The 18,397-nt window shown below is 58.9% G+C and overlaps 2 protein-coding genes across 3 annotated transcripts; both read left to right on the forward strand.

Annotated features, from left to right (window-relative positions):
- The first annotated feature begins 555 nt into the window (after nt 1–555).
- KNCN (kinocilin) lies at nt 556–4,376 on the forward strand. Of its 2 annotated transcripts, XM_032416933.1 has the most exons (4): nt 556–706; nt 1,794–1,862; nt 2,568–2,642; nt 3,450–4,376. In XM_032416933.1, the coding sequence occupies exons 1-4, from the start codon at nt 556–558 to the stop codon at nt 3,527–3,529; spliced, it is 375 nt and encodes a 124-aa protein (XP_032272824.1). In that variant the 3' UTR covers nt 3,530–4,376. The 2 variants fall into 2 exon arrangements, with proteins under 2 accessions (XP_032272824.1, XP_032272831.1); XM_032416940.1 differs by lacking the exon at nt 1,794–1,862.
- A 10,534-nt stretch (nt 4,377–14,910) lies between these two features.
- TMEM275 (transmembrane protein 275) lies at nt 14,911–16,146 on the forward strand. Its single transcript, XM_032416943.1, has one exon. It carries the CDS (start codon nt 14,911–14,913, stop codon nt 15,430–15,432), a length of 522 nt encoding a protein of 173 aa, XP_032272834.1. The 3' UTR covers nt 15,433–16,146.
- Nucleotides 16,147–18,397: the final 2,251 nt, after the last annotated feature.

Genomic DNA, 18,397 nt, shown 5'->3' on the forward strand with positions numbered 1-18,397 from the left:
CTGGGGCAGGCAGCAGCTCACATTGCAGCCTCATGAATAACTCAGGACCTCCCAGCTGCCTGCATCTCCGAGGAACCCGTGGCCCCTGGACCAACCTCCTCCACTGCTTTAAACTTTAATAGGCCAAGGCCCAGTGGCAGCCGAGCAGGCTCCAGACAGCAAGGGCAGGATGTCCTGGGCAGAGCAGCTCAGGCTAAGTCCTCCTGAGAGGAAGCTAACAGGGGGGACCCGGTGGGGCAGGAAGGCTCCCCAGGACTCTGACAGCCAAGGCAGGATGTGATCAGGCAAGAGTCCCAAGAGTGGCCTCCAGATTCAGGGGCCTTCAAGAGAGGAAGAGTAGGCTGGCGTGACCTGGCAGGGATTCTAGGTCAAGGTGCGGCTGGGGGCCCCTAGGGGAGCGGTGGGATAGGGTTACTAGCCCCGAATCTTCCTGCCCAGAAATTCCCACTCTGAAGGTGGAGCTCCAACAAAGACCCATCCAAGAGAACCGAGCCCTCTGGGGCTTTCCTGGGGACAGGCGCCACCGGCTGCAGACGGTGCCCTGGGCAGGCCTGCATGGACATCCCCATCAGCAGCAGAGACTTCCACTGCCTACAGCTGGCCTGTGTGGCCCTCGGCCTGGTGGCCGGCAGCATCATCATCGGTGTGTCCGTGTCCAAAGCTGCAGCTGCCGTGGGTGGCATCTTTATTGGCGCCGCCGGTCTGGGTGAGCAGGTGCCGGGCTCAGAGAGGGAGCAGGGGCATGGTCCGGTGAATGAGAAATGGAGGGAAGGGCTGGTTCAACAGGAATTGGTTGGGGAGGACGGAAGCTAGAGGTGTGAGCAAGGCAGCTGTCGGGGCGCGGGGAGGCAGAGGAGGGTTGGGGTGAGGTTCCTTCTGCCAGGGATGAGGACACCGTGGAGAAGGGAGCTGGCTGCCACACTCCTCTTTGGCTGCTCCCCCTCTGGTCCTCTAGGTCCAAGCTCTGGGCCCTTGGGTTTTTGGTGGAATTCATCAGCCTGTTGGGGGTGGGTTGACAGGGGGCAAGTAAAAGAGTTCAGAGGTCCCAACGGGACACTCTGTGAGCCAAGATAAGATCCAACTTTCCTGGTACACCTTGGCAGGGCATCTGTCTGTCTCTCCAGGCATCTGACCATCTGTCTATCTGGGCCAGTCCCACTGATATCCCCACAATGATGCTGAGTACCATCCCTCTCCCCACTCCACCACACTGGGGCAAAAGCAGAGCCAGAAGCACCCGGCTGGTGGGTTCTTGGCATCCGGACCTGCAAACTCCTGCCAAAGGCCACAAACACTTGGTCTGGGGATAAAATGGGGGTGGGTAGGGCACCATCCACTCTTCTGCTAAGCCCTCCCCAGGTCTGGGTGGGAAGGAGCCTGCTCAGGAGCTCCCAGTCCCGCCCTACGGGAGGGTGGGGCAAAGGAGAGTCGGTGGTGATGTCAGCTGGGCCCACTTCCAGCCGGCTGAGAAGGAAGGAAGCCAACCATGCTAATCACCTGGGGAGGCTGGAGCCAGGAGCCTGGGCCTTCACAGCCTGGAGCCCCTTCCCCAGATAGGCACGACTCCCTGCCCCCCCTTAGGGCTGGGTGTTGGGGGGCCGCCCCCTCCCAACACTCACAGGCTCACATTTACGCACCCACAGTCCCAACCTACACACTCATGCTCCTCCCACGCACACCCATATCCCCCTCAGAAAACACCCCCAGGCTCACAGCCTACCCACAGCTTCATGCAGCCGGCACTAACCAGGCCCCTTCCCCATCACAGAACCCCTCTGTGTCTCTCTTCTCAGGGATCCTCATCTTGGCCTACCCGTTCCTAAAGGCTCGGTTCAACCTGGACCACATTCTGCCCACCATAGGTGAGTCCCCCCCAGCCCCCAGCAGAGCCCTCTTCCAGGGACCGCTGGGTGAGACCCATTGTGTGTAAGTCTGTGGCACACTGTGCGGTGGAGCCGAGCCCATGTGTGTGACTGCTCCTGGCTGTGTGTGTGTGTGTGTGTGTGTGTGTGTGTGTGTGTGTGTGTGCGCGCATGCGCACAAGGTGCGGTGTGCGAGCGTTGCCATGACTACCGTGCAGCGGACTCCAGCCTGTTGCTACAAATGTGCCTCAGCCAGCTCAGAGCACCCAGAACTCCCATCTCCCCCCGAGAGAGTTTCCAACTCCCCCAAAGCCTCCAAGATCTCCAGATAAGCCCATTTCATTCCGTGAGCCCCCATAAACACCCTCTACCACTCCTAAGACCTCAGGACCCCTGTATAGCTCCTTAACTCATCTCTGCCCCCCACATACATGCTACCATCTCCATCAATCCTGGGGGGCTTTATATATTCCTAGTTCTCCCCATGACGTCCACCTCCTTAAAAAGTCTGCCCTCCTCCCCTTCAAGGGCCCGTTTCTTCCAACTCCACTCCCTAATCATGTGGGACACCTCAAGGAATGTGGTGGAGCAAAGACAGCAGCAGGGATGGAGATGAGCCAGCAGGAAGGACTTCCCTTCCCAAAGCAAGACTTGATCTGAGAATGGCTTAGTAACCATGGGGCCTGGGGTGGTCTTATCCCGCAGGGAGCCTGAGAATCCACCCCCACCCAGGGCCAGACCATGGGGAGGGAAGATCCAGTGCCAATGGCAATAAAGAGGGTAAGTTTTAAAAATTCCAGTCCATCTTCCATCTTTGCTCTTTGGCTGAGCAGCTCTGTGAGACCCTGGGAGAAGCCTTGAGGGGCACGCAGAAGGGACGTCCCCAGTCACCGGGAGCCAGCATATCAGGCGGTTCTGCCATGTGTTTGGTCAAAACCCCTCTTGCTCCAAGCTGAGCCAGGCTCCTCTTGTTTGACTTCAGGCCTTCTCCATCATGCCCACCATGGACACTGGGACCGTCCCTAGGTCCCATGCCCCAGTTTACGTTTTCACTCTCTTCTCCAATGACGGAATCCAACTCTCAGAGCTGGTACCTGAAATGGAACATCCTCCTCTCCCATCTCCACACACTGGAAAATTCTAGGGCAGGAGTTTCTCAAAGATGGCCCCAGCCCACAGCATCTACCACCAGTGGAGGATGCCTAATCCCAGCAAAAGGTCCCATTCCAGACCCTGCTCCAAACACTTACATATGTTAGTTTGTTCCATTCTCAAAACAACCACATAAGGAAGGTACTGTAATTAGGCCCACTTTATATGTGGGGCAACTGAGGCACAGGGAGATTAAGTAAGGCAACTAGGAAGTGGTGGGGCCAGACCTGAAACCAGGTATTTGGCCCCAGAGTCCTCTCTCTAACCACCCCCACCATGCTGCTGTCCTCTTGAAGGGCCATTCTGACCATCTGTGCTCTTTAAATTCAGCAGAAACGGTCCCCTGGGATGCCCCTCTCCCCCCCGTGGTCCCTCTGGGTTGCTCTGCTCCGGAGTCTGTCTGCTCAGGCGGCCCTGTTCTGATCTCTCCCCCAGGAGCCCGCAGCAGCCTGTCCACGGTGAGCAGAACACTGGAGAAGCTGAAGCCAGGGGCCCAGGGGACTGGGGAGGGCTGAGGCAGGGGCTGAGGGGCTACACCCTGCCCTCCCTCCCTGCCTGCTACCCTGATCTCACAGCCCTCCTGGGTCCAAACCAGAGGTGAACCGGGCCCTGGAGACACCAGCCCTGCATTCGCTTGGGCAAAGCTCTTGCAAATGGATTCCATGCGGCAGCATTGGGCAGGGCCTGAAGTGGGGTACTGCTGGACATTCCATAGGGGACCCTTGTATCAGGATTTTGACCTGGTTTTTTCTCTCTGGACTGCAGCTCAGTGTCCTTCCCTTATTGATCTACTGACTGGTTTCTCTGGAATTTGGGGCCAGAGATATCTCAGTCTCTCGCTCCAGGCTGGCCACGGAAATGAACCACAGGCCCACAGCAACCACAGAGGGGATCCCTCAGCCCTTAAGGCCTGGCCCCGGGCCTCTAGAGCTCACTGGCTAGGTAGAGGGGCTGGACCAGGTTTTTTCAGGTTCGCAAAAACTCTGGGCAACTCCTCAGGGACAGGCTCTTGGCAGCAGTGAACCGGACAGGAGCATGGCCTGGACAGACAAAATGGTCACTGCCATGACGCGGAGGCCAGTTGAGGCACCGACCCAGGGGCTTCCAGGAGGAGGTGGCTCCTGAGCCGAGTCCTGTCCTGACTCTGGTATGTGACTCCACACTTCAAGGCTTTTGGTGATCTGACTCCAGATGAGACGCCAGCCTTCCCTCTTCGCCCCCGCCCTCTCACTGCTCCTGAACAATCTCAAACATTCCAGCCTCCAAGCTTTGGCTTGTGTTCTCTTGGAGGCCTCCCATTCCTCTCTGCCCACCTCGGGGGCTCAGTCGGTTAAGTGTCCATCTTCAGTTCAGGTCATGATCCCAGTGATCAAGCTCCGCATCGGGCTCCCTGCTCAGCGGGGAGCCAGCTTCTCCCTCTGCCCCTTACCCTTTCCGTGCTCTCTCTCTCTCAAAAATGAATAAATAAAATCTTAAAAAAAAAAAAAAAGCCCCCACCTTGAAAGGCCCACTTCCAAGGATCCCCGTAACACAACACCCTCCTCATCCCCTTCCTTTGTGCCTCCCTCTCTCCACAGTGGCCAGGCAGGCTGAAGGCTTCTTTTTCACAAAACAATTACTAATCCTACTAAAACCTACTATAGTTGCCCTTTTCTGGTCACTGTCAGGGCACACAGTAGGTGCTCAATAAACGTTAGCTGCTTAGGGGCGCCTGGGTGGCTCAGTCGGTTAAGCGTCTGCCTTCAGCTCAGGTCATGGTCCCAGGGTCCTGGGATCGAGCCCCGCATCGGGCTCCCTGCTCGGCGGGAAGCCTGCTTCTCCCTCTGCCCCTTCCCCCTGCTTGTGCTCGCTCTCTCACTCTCTCTCTGTGTCAAAAAAACTCTTTTAAAAAGCTGTTAGTGGCTTAAATTTAATGGGAAAACAATCCCCAATCTTTCCCTGGAGAGCCACGTCAAGACCCATGTAGCCACAGGGTTTGGGGCAAGGAGGACCGGGCCCAGGTGTGTGTGGCTGTGCCGAAGACGTGGCTACGCCCTCCACGCCCCTCCTCACTCACCTACACCCTCAGGGTGGAGCAGGGTCTGACCTCCACAGAGCCATCTGCTCCATGAGGCTTCTGTCCTGGTTTCTGAGCAGAGGACAAGCTGGGAAGAGTCTCATTCTTCAAGGGTCAGTGCAGATGACACCTCCTCTCAGAAGCCTCCCCTGACTTCGCTGTGCTCCCCCAGCCCCAGGGCTTCCGTTCATCACAGCCCACGTCACTCTGAGTGGTCCCTGTCTACTTCCTCCTCTCGAGAGCCCGGGCCAGAGGACCAGGCCCACAGGTACCCAGTGAATGTTGTAAAACCAAACCAAAAGTGGCAGAGACCACGTCATTGTACAGATGGGAAAGCTGAGGCCCTCCAGAGAAAGGGACTCATCGAGTCCTGCGGTGAGAGATTGGACGGACAGGCCTTGTATCCAGGGCTCCTCTGTCTCCCCACCAGAGCCCCTACCCGCTGCTGTGCTCTGCACAGGGACCAAGCCCCTGGCCACAGTGCGACAGGCCTCCACTCATAAATGCTGGCCAGTCATGAAGCCTGTGGTTCCTCCAGCCTGAGGGAAGTACCCCCCCCTTGCACTTCCCTCCTCTCTACCCCCCATCCCGCCTGCTCGCTGCCCCTTCTCCGTTCCCTCAGCAGCGTTATCAGTGCATAACTCGGGCCTGGGGGCCCCCCTTGATCAATAAGGAAACCCTTCCTCCTGCCCATCTTCAATCCTCACCTGAAGCACCCCAGAACGATGCCCAAGGATGGAAGGGGTGGGAATGGGGGAAGTGGGGCCTGAGCTGTGGGGAGGGTGGGACCCCTCGGCCCGCCACCAACCCTCCCCCAGCGTGATCTCCCCAAGGCAGGGCTTTGGTATCTTCACTGACTGGCAGAGCCCAGCACAGAATGGTGTAGGGGATCAGAGTAGAATAACCTGAGGCATGAACACATAAAAAGGCAAGGGCTATGTCCACTGGGGAAGAACTAGGTAGGGGTTCAAAAGACCCTTGGAACTGGACCCCTGAGACCTCCTTCCCCCCAGTCTAAGTGAATGTCCAGATGCATCCTCCCAAGTGTATCTCCACCCCAACCCCCCAGCCCCCTCAACCTGGTCACAGGAGTGGTCCATGTGGAGCTCATGCCTTCTCCACACCCATGCTTTGGAAGGTGATGTTGGGCCAAGTGGGCAGGGTGGTATGGGGGGTCGTGTTAGGGGGGAAGTGCTCTCTCAGCTCTGAGCAGCTCTGGAACCCTCCAGTATTTCCGCATGGAGTGGGTGTGGGCAGGGACAGGTCATTGGACCCAGCTCTTCCAGGGGTCTGTTCAATAAATGAAATCAGTTCTGTCCCAGAGCCCTGTTCTGACCTCAACTGTGCCTGTGCCCGGCTGGCCCCACAAGGTGGATATAATGCCGTCCTCAAGGAAGAAAGTTGGAGGATGCAGACCTGGACACCGGATCTGACCTGCTGGACTGCGAAGTTAAGGAAGGCTTCCTGAGGGAAGTGATGTCCCAGCTGTACGGTGAAGGCTGAGCTGGAGTTAGCCAGGTGAAGAGAAAGTCAACCATGGTTCAGAGAACACACCGAAGTGGAGAGTGCTTGGTCCAGGCAGCCCCGGAGGTCACAGCCCTGCTGGCCGATCGGGAGGACTGACCACGCTGGGGCTGGAGTCTGGGGATGACTCACATCCTGCCTCTGCATCTCCCAGAGTGCAGGGGGTGCTGGGCAAGAGGCCATGGGGACTTGCACCTCAGTTTCCTCCTCTGCAGCCAGAGGACGGGGTGTAGTGCCTCCTTCGAAGGGCCCCTGTCCGGAGGAAGGTTGGGGGGCACATGGTTCACATCAGGAAGGGTTTATGAATGGATGAGCAAATGAATGAAGGCAGAGGCTGGAGGAGATGCTCTTCCAGCTGAACACCTCCAGGTTCTGGAAGTCAGCACCTCGGTCTCCCACCTAGTCCTCCCTCCCCACCCCCTCATCCCCAATAGGCCCTTCCAGATCCCACTGGGAGATAGTGTCGCCTCCTGGAAGGGCCTCGTGGCCACACCCCATTCGGGGGGGGGGGGGTTGGTGGGCGGTGATTGGGGAAGGGTGGTTCAAATCAAGCCCCTTCCCCCGAAGTCTCCCTGCCCCCACAGCTCCACCCCCGCCCCCTCCAGGGAAGGGGCTGCAGACGGAACCGTGCCACCTACGTCCCTCGCTCCAGAGTGGCAACGTCGGCATCCCAGGCCCCCCAAAGTCCGGGCCGGAGACCGCGGGGGTGCTGGGAGCTCAGAGCAAGGTGCTAGAAGCCGCCGAACTAGAGGAGGGAAGGGGAGAGGGGCGGTGCGGCGCGGGAGAGGGGAGGACACTCGGTGAGAACGCCGCTCCGCCCGGGCGCCCAGGAGCCCAGCGGCCGCAGCGACGCTGCGCGAGGGGCACCCGGACCCCGCCGCCCGCCGCCCCCCCGCCCGCGGCCGCCCGGGGCCGGGCAGCCCGGGCCTGCGCCCCCCCCCCCCCCGCCCCCCCCCCCCCCCCCCCCCGGCCCCCTGCGCCCGCGGGATCCTGCCCTCCGGCTGGCCCGGGCTGCTCAGAGAAGCGTCCGTCCGACCGGCTCAGGCAAGTGAAAGCCCCACGAGTTGGGGGAGGTTGGAGGGGGACCAAGGGGATGAGACCAGCGGGAGAGGGCGGCCAGGAGGGGAGTCTTGAGGGAGTGGAGGACAGGCTCCGTCCAGCCTGAAACCCCAGCAGAACGGAGTAGTGCCCAGACAAGAGGTCAGGTACCTGTAGCCCGGGACAGACTTCGAAAAGAGATGAGAAGGACGTAGAGGGAAACAAGGGAAGGGGACATATAGCATGCAGTGGCTGCCCTGGGCCCCTCTGCTGACCCTGATCCCTCCCTGTTCTATGTAACTCCGTGAGAATCTGCCCCAGGACCCACCTCCAGTCCCGGCCCTGCTGACAGCCACCACTTCCCAAGGCCCAAAGTGATCAGGGAATCAGAGAGAAGTGGGCACAGAGTCACTTCAAAACCAGGACCCAGGTGAAGCCAGGAAGGCAGGACACCCCTGTGACCAACTCCTCTCTTCACCATTTGTTTAACCAGCATTCCCTGGGCCCCTGGGGACAGTCAGGCACTCCACTGCAGCTCTAAGGTGGATATAATGCTGGTCTTCCAGGAAAAACGCTGGAGGATGCAGACCCAGACACCTGAGTTGACCTGCTGATCTGGGGAGTTGGGCAAGGCTTTCTGGCGGAAGTGACTGCCCAGCTGCACTCCGAGGGTTGAGCTGGAGTTAACCAGGCGAAGGGGAAGTCGACCACGTTTCAGGCACAGGGGGCAGCATGTTCACCTGACTGCACCTGCTGAGTTCGGCTCCACTTGAGCAAAATCAAGGGGGCCACCTGGAAGAAGCCAGCCAGGAGGCAGCAGTGGGGAGCCCAGGAGGGATGCAGCAGGGAGAGATGGGGGAGGGGAGTGGGTGGGGTAGCATGGAGACTGAAGAGGAAGGGATGGTTTCTAGAGACACAGAGGGAAGAATCTGCAGGGGACTGGCGATGGATTGGGTTGGAAACGTGTGGAGGAAAGCCTGAGGGAGAAGGAAGAGCGAGGCTGAAATTCGGGTTTCTGGCTGGGTATCTGGGCTTTGTGGGAGAAGATGAAGTTTAAGGAGCCTGTTTCCAAGAGGAAGGGGGTGCTTCCAGAAGGGAGGGTTCAGCAGGGCCAAAGCTGTGGAGAGGTCAGGTTAGCTAAAGACTGAACCTCGTTTGCTGATTTCAGCAATGAGGAGAGAGAGAGCGTGTTGGGACAGCAACCAGATTGGAGTGGAATGAGTCTTGCGGAGGTAAAGTGTAGACAGGTAGGGAGTGTAGACAGTGCTTTGAGGAAGGGGAGAGGGTGTTAAGTGGAGGCAGATGTGGGGTTGAAGGAGGGTCTGGTTTTGTTTTAGGACGGGAGGGGCATGAGTGCATCCAGGAGGAGGTGTGGTCCCGGTGAGGGGGGCTGATGAGCACTGACTGGGTGGGGGGAAGGTTCCCCTGGAGCCTTGAAGGCCTGAGTGATCCCAGAGACGTGATGGCTGGTGATTTTCTTTTCACCCATGAGGCTTAGCAGTTTGGGCATAGACTTGGAGGAGGCAGGGTGGAGGCTTTGCTGGGCGGCTTTGGCAGAAGGACAAAGGAAGAAGTTAAGCTGCAAGACAAGGTAAATTGCAAGGGAGTCACGGGTCAGGTAGTATGCAGAAGGACGTGGGGGCAAGAGGCTCTGGAGGAAATGCTGAGAGCTGCAGGAGGGCCCCAGATCAGAGCACAGTCACAGCAAGAGGCAGCACGGAGTCACGGCCAAGGGCACGCGTTTGGAAGCCGCACCACCTAGGTGTGAATCCCAGATCTGCCACATATTATCACCATGTCTATGACCCTGGGCAACTAAGGCAACCTCTCGGAGCCTCTGTGTTCCCATCTGAAAACAGAGGTGGCAGTAGCATCCGCCTGTAGAGCTGTCACGGGGCTTAACCGAGATGATATATAACATATGCAAAGGGCTTCGAAGAGTGTTGGGCACACAGTAGATGCCGTGCCGGTGTGTCTAGAGTGGTAGTGGTGAGGGGATAGTCACGGGTAGGATGGCTGGGGCTCTCAGAGCTGGAAGGGCTCGTGGTGCTGACAGGGGTGATGAGGCCCCGGGGCTGGTGAGGGAGAGGGTCGCTGAGGTGGAATGGAGGAATTGGGCACTGGAGATGAGAAGCCAACCAACTAGGAGGGCACAGGATGGGGCGGTTGTGCCAAGGATGCTGAAGTCCCTCGGAGTGGGGGACTTGGGCTGGAGGGCAGGAAGGCCACCTCCACACCAGGCAGCCCGCAGTCCCTCCCCCCACCCCTCCCACGAGCTCCAGGCAGCTGAGTTGCGTGGAGGGGAGGCAGAGGCCCAGACTGAGGCTGGAGATCCAAATCTGGCCACAGACACGGCCCCTGCTGGGGGCTGTGGCCCAAGGAGTCTGGTGGGCAAGTCAGCGAGCCCCAGGGCAGACTGGACGAGAGCAGGAGGCCCGGGGCAGCCAGGAGCACCTCGCCTGCCTCGGTGCAGACTTGGTCTGATGACCACAGAGCTGTGATCACTGCAGAGTCCGAGGTCCCCGGGGCCCCTCAGCTGTGCGGGAAGCTGGAGCCTGCTGGGCTGGCAGAGATCATCTAGACCGAACTCCCACTTTCCCAAGAGCAAACCCGAGCCCCAGTGAGGGGAGCTTCAAGGACCTTGCCTGTTGCAGGCATGGGGACCCACGGTAAAGGGGAGGGCGCCATCAGAGCAGCTAGAATGGAAGTCCCATTACCCCTCGAATAGGCTCCAGCTCTGCTTATCTCCAAATTGCCCCCTCCCGCCCCCTGCCACACACACACTGCCAGGCGGAGAGAACTCCAGAGCCTCTACTGTCCACTGGCTAGGCAGGCCGCTGAGAGAGGGGCTGTCTGTGTGCTGGCCTGCGTCTGCAGCCCTCACGGTGTCCGGCATCTGTGTGTGTATTTCTGGGTATGTCTGCTCACTGATCGTGTGTGTGCGTGCGCGTGTGAGTGCGTGTGTGTGCACGCGCGTGTGTGCATGTGCACGCATGTGCGCGTGCGTGTCTGTGTGTGCGCGCGCACAGGCACTCAGGGATTAGGATGATGGGGCCCAGGAGTCAGATGCAGGAGCTGGGTAGCCACACCTTCAGACCTCATCCTCAAGCCTTAGTTCCAGCCTGGGGAATCTGTGAGGGGGCAGGGGTGGCCTGTGGGATGGACGGGGGGGGGGGTGGGAGCAGCTCTGTGGGCTCTGGGGAGGCACAATTCAGCGGGCAGAAGCTGAGAGCTTTCAGGGTAGTGAATAAGCCAGCCCTGAGTAATGGTGGTGTGGGAGGCTCCCTAACGATAGGGAGAGGGCTGGGGATAGACAGCGTGCTAGAAGTATTGGGGGCCTGAGAGTTGGCCCAGACTTTCAGCTGAGGGGGAACAGAAGGGCTAAGATGAAGGGGAGTGGAGGGGTTCACAGTGCGGAGTAAAGAGCCAGACTGAGCAAACAAGGGACTCGATCCCACCCAGAGGACAGGGGCTGGGACTAGCAGCTGCTGCCTGGACGGAAGCCCCAGCCCCTTCGCCCAGAGGCTCCTGAGCGCTTGGAGCAGGACCCCAGGGTCGGGAGGCCTGGCAGCTGCCCCTGGTCAAGCAGCCGCTCTTGCAGAACACAGACCTCCCAGGTCCATGGACCGGGCAGGGGGCACGGGGCTGGCCAGCTGACCTGAAGGGGCTTCAGGCAGAGACTCCCCTTTCCAGGGGCTCTCGCCTCCCCCTACTGAGGACCATCCTCCTTGGGCCTCAAGCTTGTTGATGATTAGCTGGATAGTAATAATCAATTACTACATTTTTAAAAAATAGTCAAACATCTCTACACCTTCCCATAGTGGAAATTCTGGTGTAGGGGAAACATGGGCTTTTCAGTCTGACAGACCTGGGTTTGAACCCCAGCTTTACTGGTTACAGCGGAGTAAACCAGGGCAAGTTCCTTCCCCTCTGTGAGCCTTGGTTTCCTCACGGCATCCTGGGTTCAGGACTGCAGCAGGTCTCGGGGTTGTAGGAAAGACTGACTGTATTCGTGTAGGAAAAGTGCTCAGCACAGAGTCACTAGAGAGGGACCAGAACCCCTGGGCAGTAGGTGGCTTCTCAGGGGAGTGACCTAATCCCAACCCAAAACAGCCGTATCACAGATCAATGTACCATTTTTCAGAAACCGTTTGATATTTTGACAGTAAATTTCTGAGCAGGTTCCCATTTTCACCTCCACACACCGCAGGTAGGTGAGCGAGACAGCAGGTTGAGGCGTTCAGAGACAACAACCCGGTTAAACCTTTCCCTGCATTCTGACAGCTGAGGCCCGGAGAGGGGCCCAATCCCCCAAGTTGCGCACCCAAGCCAAAGTCGAGAGTCTTGGTCATCTGAGGCTTAGCCTCTAGTGTCTGCCTCTGCCCCAAAGTGCTTCCGGCCTAGACTCCCAGACAGAGACCACAGGGCCTCTCCTGCCAGAGGCAGGGCAGCAAGGAGGGTGACTGCTTGATCAGAGTCATGGGCCGCTGAATGACAGTGGTCAGGGTCCTTCCTGGGGGAGGAAAGCACGGTTCTGGTCAGGCCTGGGCCCCAGACTCCCTCCCTCAGCTTTCTCATTCCAAGCCTCAGTTTCCCCCATCCATAGAGGAAGAGCTTGAACTAGGTGATTTCTACCAGCTCAGCAGCCTGAAGTGCTCACTAAAGCGAAGGTGTGTTCTAGTCCCAACAACTTAAGATTCGGAGCCATGACCTTCCTTCCTGCTCAGGCAATGAGGTCGAGGGCTGGGCTTGGGATGAAGTAGAAAGGCTTGAAGGATTCGGGAAAGCAAGAGCATCATCTCAAAGGTTCCTGCTTCTGAAATTAAACACTCCAGAAGCGACGGAGCCGGCAAGTGCTGCACCGTACAATTCATTGGCCAGAACCCCTCACGTGGCCAATGATCACAGATTGGCCAGGAAGTGCAATCATGACATGTGTTCAGAACGGGGAGACCCAAAAAGATCTGGTGAACAGCACCGATGACAGCCCCCCACAGAGCCTGCCAGAGCACCTGCCGCATGGCAGTATCCAACGTCGCAACAGCCCCAGCTGGAGGGTCGCAGTCCGCCCGAGGGAGATGGTGGCCCAAACTGAACTGCGACCGCCCTTTGCACCGCAGATCCCAATCAGCCAGGGTGGAGACACCCACGGGCCCTGAGCCCTATCCCTGCCTGGGGTGGGGACTCCGGGAGTAGTTCTATCCAGGAGCAGGTAAGAATCATTTATTGGCAATTAGCCCTTGGAAGCTGAAGCCGTTGCTTAGGGCCTGTGTTGCACTGAGTATGCTAAGCCAAGGAAGGAGAAAAGTGAGTTTACCTTTCTGGAGAGATGCACACAACACGCCAGCCCCGTCTTCTGTTGTTGACATTTGAGCAATGTTAAGTGCTGATTACAGGAGCTTATCTACAGGGCCTGAGGAGAGTTCCAGCCCCGAGCTCCAGCCGCTCCACCAGCATTTAGCAAACCTAGCCCGAGGCTAGGCTGAGAGCTCAGGCTACAGGGCCCGGACACCAGGTTTCGAGTCCTGACACGGCCACAGCCACGGCCACTCAGAGGTCTTGGGGGAATTTAGTTAATCTTTTTGTGCTTCAATATACTCATCTATAGAATGGGGATATAACAGAAATGCCTAATCTCATGCCGTAAAAACTAAATTAGATGTTACTGCAAACTGAGAGGCCAGGCAGAGCAAGGCTGTCCCGAGTGAGGAGTGTGCTGTCCCTCCCTGGCACTAGCCTTCGCTTTCACTCACCCAGTCATCAGACTCTCTCCAGCCCCAAGGTGTGCAGGCTTTGGACGCTCAGGAAGGACAATCTCAGCCCTGAGGCTGAGCATGACCTGGGGGATAGATCAACTGTTCTGTTTCCAAACTCTGACGAGCCTCTCCAGATCTGAGACCTTCTGGCCCCTTCTCTGGCAACCACCACGATGACAACATGGCTAACATTTATTGAATTCTCACTATGTTCTAGGCACTGTTCCAAGCACTTGATTCAGCTGAAAGCAGTTAATTATCACTACACCCTATGAGGTAGGTTCTGTTACAGGTGCTAACACCGAAGCGCAGAGAGGCCACTTGTCCAGGTCATGCTCAGTTGCTCATCCGGCAGGCTTTGCTCCCCGGTGGTACCACTACCCCATTACTCCTCTCTCATCCCCACTCAGAGCCCTTTTCTGATGTTTTTTCCACAGTTCTAACACAGCTCCATAGCTATGATCTTATCCTTTGAGGGCCTTTATACCTGTGATTTCATGTTCTAGAACAGAATTCTCAGAAGCCATAAATCTCTAGATTCTAATTACATTACCCTTGCTTCTGCATGCACTCCCAGAATTCTAGAATCCAGCGGTCGATCCCAGAACCAGATATAACAGAGAATCCTAGAAAGGAATTCTAACACCCAGTGATTGGGCTTTCAAGTCCAGGTTCAATAGTAGAATCCTGGGGGTGGGATGGTGGTAGGGTTGGAATCTAATACAAAGCCCAGTCTACAAAGGATCTTGGGTCTGCTCCAGCCTGTGTAGACACTTTCCCTTCTCACTGGCCATCTGAAACATCAGGGCTCCTCACTCTCACGTGGCCACTCACTCCAGGGCCTCATCTGATGTTCAGGAAAGTTAATGTCACTGCCGTGCCTACCAGAGCCTAGGGCGAGGACACCCAGGCCAGGTGGCAAGGTCATTGGGTCCTGGTCCTGACTCTGGGGTAAATTGCTAGACCTCTCTGGGCTTCAGTTTCCTGATCTGGACAAGGAGGGGCTTGAGCAGATGATTTCTAAGGCTTCTTTCCACTTGGGGGATGGAGGAAGTTGTCTAAATTCAAGAGCTGACATCTGCCCTCTAATTAGGACTACTGATCAGGATGATTATCATTTGATGAGCACCTAGGCACCTGCTGAACACCTTACAGCCATTCACTCGCTTAATTCAATTAATGCAGGAAGGCTTCCTGGAGGAGAGGAGGTGGAGGGGCTGTGTCTGTCTGGAGCACTAGAGAGAGGATGGCCACCAGAGACTCCAGGGCCTGAGTGGGGAAACGCTGGGCAGACTCTTCCCGTACAGGATGGGTTGTGCTTCCCCGAGGCAGAGGCAAGGGGCTGGCCAGGCACTGAACGTAGCCACAGAGCCGAGAGTGGTGGCAGCCGAGTCCCCGCTGACCATCCCTCCCGCTCTGTGCCCGCAGGACGACCGGGACGACCGTGAGCTGCGCCGCCATGCGGGCCGGGCCGGGCCGGCGGCAGGACGGAGCCTGACGCGTGCCCGGCGGCCCCAGGCCCATGCCGCCCCCGGAGCAGAGCCGAGGCCCGGCGGCCCGGGCGCCCGCGAGCCGCGCTCGGGGCCGCCTGCCCGGGCTGCCGTCGCCGGCGCTGTTCTGCGCCTGCGGCCTGTGCGTGCTGCTGGCGGGCGTGAACGTCACGCTGGTGGGCGCCTTCGCCTCCTTCCCGCCCCGGAGCAACGCGCCGCTCGTGGTGGGGCCGGCGCTGCTGGCGCTGGCGCTCGGCTGCTTCGCCGCCTGCTGCGCGTGTAGCCGCCGGGGCCCCGCGCCCCGTCCGCGCTCGGCGGCCGCCTCGGGCCCGGGCCGGGGCGGCGGCGGGCCGGTGGCGCTGGAGATGGAGAGCAGCGAGCGCACGGCGCAGGACACCACGGCCGTGCAGCTCAGCCCCGCCGCCTCGGCCGCGTCCTCGGGCCGATCCAGCCCCGGCCCCTTCGCCCTGGACGCCCCCGCGCCCGCAGCCGTCTACGCGCCGCGCACCGACGGCGTCCAGCTCAACCTTCCCCGGGAGCGCGTCGCCCCCTAGCGGAGCCGGTGCCGGGCCCTGACTCCCCGTCCGGGCGCCGTCCGTTCGGTGCGGAGTGGGAGAGAGGAAGGAAAAGAGAAAATGTGTCCATATGGGTCCGATGCTGGGCACAGGTGGCCTCATCTGTCCCACGTCTGGAACTTCTGGAAGGGAGAATGTGACAGGGAGGAGGCACACTCACCAAAGGAGGGAGCAGTGCCTTGGCCCTTTAAGTGGGGTCGGCTGGGCCTTACTTGACCTCACTCCCCAGACTCGATGAAATGCCCCCCCACACACCTTCCATCCCTCACACAACCACCACCACCATGGCACGTGGGCACTGGGAACGGAGCGGCTCTGAGAGGGTCGAACTCCCAGCAAGGCCCCTGACCCCAGGGGTGGGAGGAAGCAGGGGCAGGGAGGAATGTCAGCCTGGGCTGTCTCCTGTCCCTACGCACTGTGAAAGGCCACCAGCTTCCCCTTCTGCTCCTCCCTGCCCTCCTTGTCTCTACCCCCAACATGATCTTTTGGCATTAATGGGGGGGGGGTCCTGATTTGAGCCAGGGTAGTCTCCTGAGATAGAGCTGGGTTGAGCACCTCACTGACTGGTAGAGCAGGGGGAGCTGCGGGTGAAGCCCAGACAGGGGTGAACGGTGAGCGTGCTCCTCCAACCAGGAAGGCCTCACTCAGTGTGATCTGCACTGTGCCATCCCGATGTGCCTCACTCCTCAATAAAGCACCTTTTTTGAGTCAAGTCCTCTGTGATGGTGCAGCCCGGAGGGAGGGACTGACTGCGGGGCTTTGGGCTGAGCACCCTTGATTCCAGGGATCCTCGCAGCCAAGTGCTTCATCTGCCTAGCACCAGCCCCTCTTGGAGACCTGGAAGGGGACCCCAGGGGAGCGGAGCATGTGACTGTGAACATCCATGGGAACAGGCGTGCGAGAGTGGGGCCTGGTTGAATATATGAGTGTGTGTGTGCGTGGGGTTGCTTGGCTACACATATGAGATGGGGAGCGTGGGAGTGTTTGGGTGACACGGACATCACACGTGAATGTGAATGTGTGTGTGGGTGTGCGTGGTGGTGGTTAAGGGGTGAGTCACCCAGTGAGAAGGCTGAGAGAAGGGCTCCCCAGGGCTCTGCAAAGCCTACAGCTTTCTCCTGGCCTGCCTATGCTCTGCCCTCTGGTAGAGGGAGGGAAGCTGCCTCACAGGAAGAAGCAAGGTTCCTGGGGCCTGGGGGGGGGGGTACTGCAATTCTGGGCCAGCCCCTCCTCTCACTGCAGGGCCGCGGAAAAGCAGGGCCCAGTGATGGTGGCGGACCCCTTGTTGGCCACGACTCCCTGCCCATCCACCTTTGGCTTCATCGGCCTCCCTTTTTGTTTCCAGGGTGGGCTCTACTGCTCTTCTGGCCTGGTCTGGGACTCCCCACCAGCGCTGGGAAGGGCTGACCCCCTCTCTGCCTCTGCCTCTCCTGCTCACTCCCGCCCGCTGACCTGGAGAAGAGAGGGTCTATCTCCGTAGGTGCTAAGCAGGTCATCTCTATTAATTCACAGGGATCGATGCGCCCTAACTTTTGAAGCATCCAGGCCCTGGAGCTGATGACCTCTCCGCAGAGCACTGCCCCACCCCCACCGTGTGTGCACGCGCGCGCACGCTCACACACCCACACGCAAGGAAGGCCGCCTTCTCAGGCTCAGTCCTGTCTCGTTGCTTCTGGATCACTGGCCTGCAGCCTCAGACGCCATCTGCTGCTGCCTTGGTAGAGCAGGAGGTGAGAGGGGCCACCGCTGCTGCCTCCGGAGGTGGTCTGAGCCACCCTCCTTAGGAGGAGGCACCCCAGATTCTAGCCCTGGTATGCTAGGCCCAGCCCCAACCCCTCTCCCACCTGCTGGCAGAGGCCTGGAATTACATCACCAGGGCTCCTTCCTCTTCTCCCCGCCAAAGACTTCCAGATCCTGTCTGGGAGCCTGGCTGCTGGGGAGGAAGAGTGAGCATGTGCTAAGCGCTCAAGGCAGTGGGCCACAGATGGATGGTGTGAGTGAATAGAATGGGGGGTGCACTCCCTGGAGTCTCCCTTCCACGGCCACCCCCAGCGGAAGGTCATCATTTGTCCCATCTGTGCCCCCCCCCAGGCACACCAGGAGATAGTCTCCATACCCCAGGGTCCACTCTGCGATCACCCAACCCTAGCAACCACTCCCTCACCCCCCCACCCCCGTACCTTTCCAGGCCTGCCACTCCAGGGATCTCCTCCCCTCACACTCCTTCAGGCCCTTCTAGGGCAGTCCCCCCCTGAGGAGCCGGCGAGGCCTGGAAGCACCCCTCTCTCTCACACACAGCTGGACTATTGCTCTACCCCCGCTCGTCGGCAGGCCCCTCTCAGGCAGGCTCCAGGGGGCCAGTCCGTGGAAAGTGAGGACACAACTCTGACAGCACAGGGCAGCAAGCTCCCTGCCCTCGAGGAATTTGAGCAGGGATGAGTGACTCCTGCAGGGACACCGCAGAGGGGCACGGGGAGGAGGGCCAGACCCCCCACTCCCTCCCTGAGATTCTGAGAATTGAGTCGCCGGGGCCTGTCCTCAGAAGTCCAGGAGCTGCAGGGCAGAACACAAAGCTGGTCCTTCTGAAAGGAGGGGTGCTTCCTGGGGCCTTCAGGGCTCCAGGGGTGGTTAGGTGAGCCCCACTTCCCAGAGGGAATTCCTGATAGCGTGGGACGGGGGAGCCCACTAAGGAGCTGGGAACTCGGATCTCCTCCCTCTCTTCCATTGGAAGAAATGAGGGCAGCCACTTAGGACTATTTTTTACTAATTAATTAAACAATTCCTGAGCCCTGCTGTGTGTCCAGCACTGGAAATATAGCAGTGAGCAAGCAAGCTCTGACCGGATTCAGGAGGGGCTTACATTCTACTTGGAGGAGACAGAAGATAAACAAGTAAGTAAGTAAATAAGTAAGTAAGTAAACAAGACAAAAAATATTAGCTAGTA

Source organism: Phoca vitulina, unplaced genomic scaffold (genome assembly GCF_004348235.1).
Source record: "Phoca vitulina isolate PV1807 unplaced genomic scaffold, GSC_HSeal_1.0 scaffold2, whole genome shotgun sequence".
NCBI lineage: Eukaryota > Metazoa > Chordata > Mammalia > Carnivora > Phocidae > Phoca > Phoca vitulina.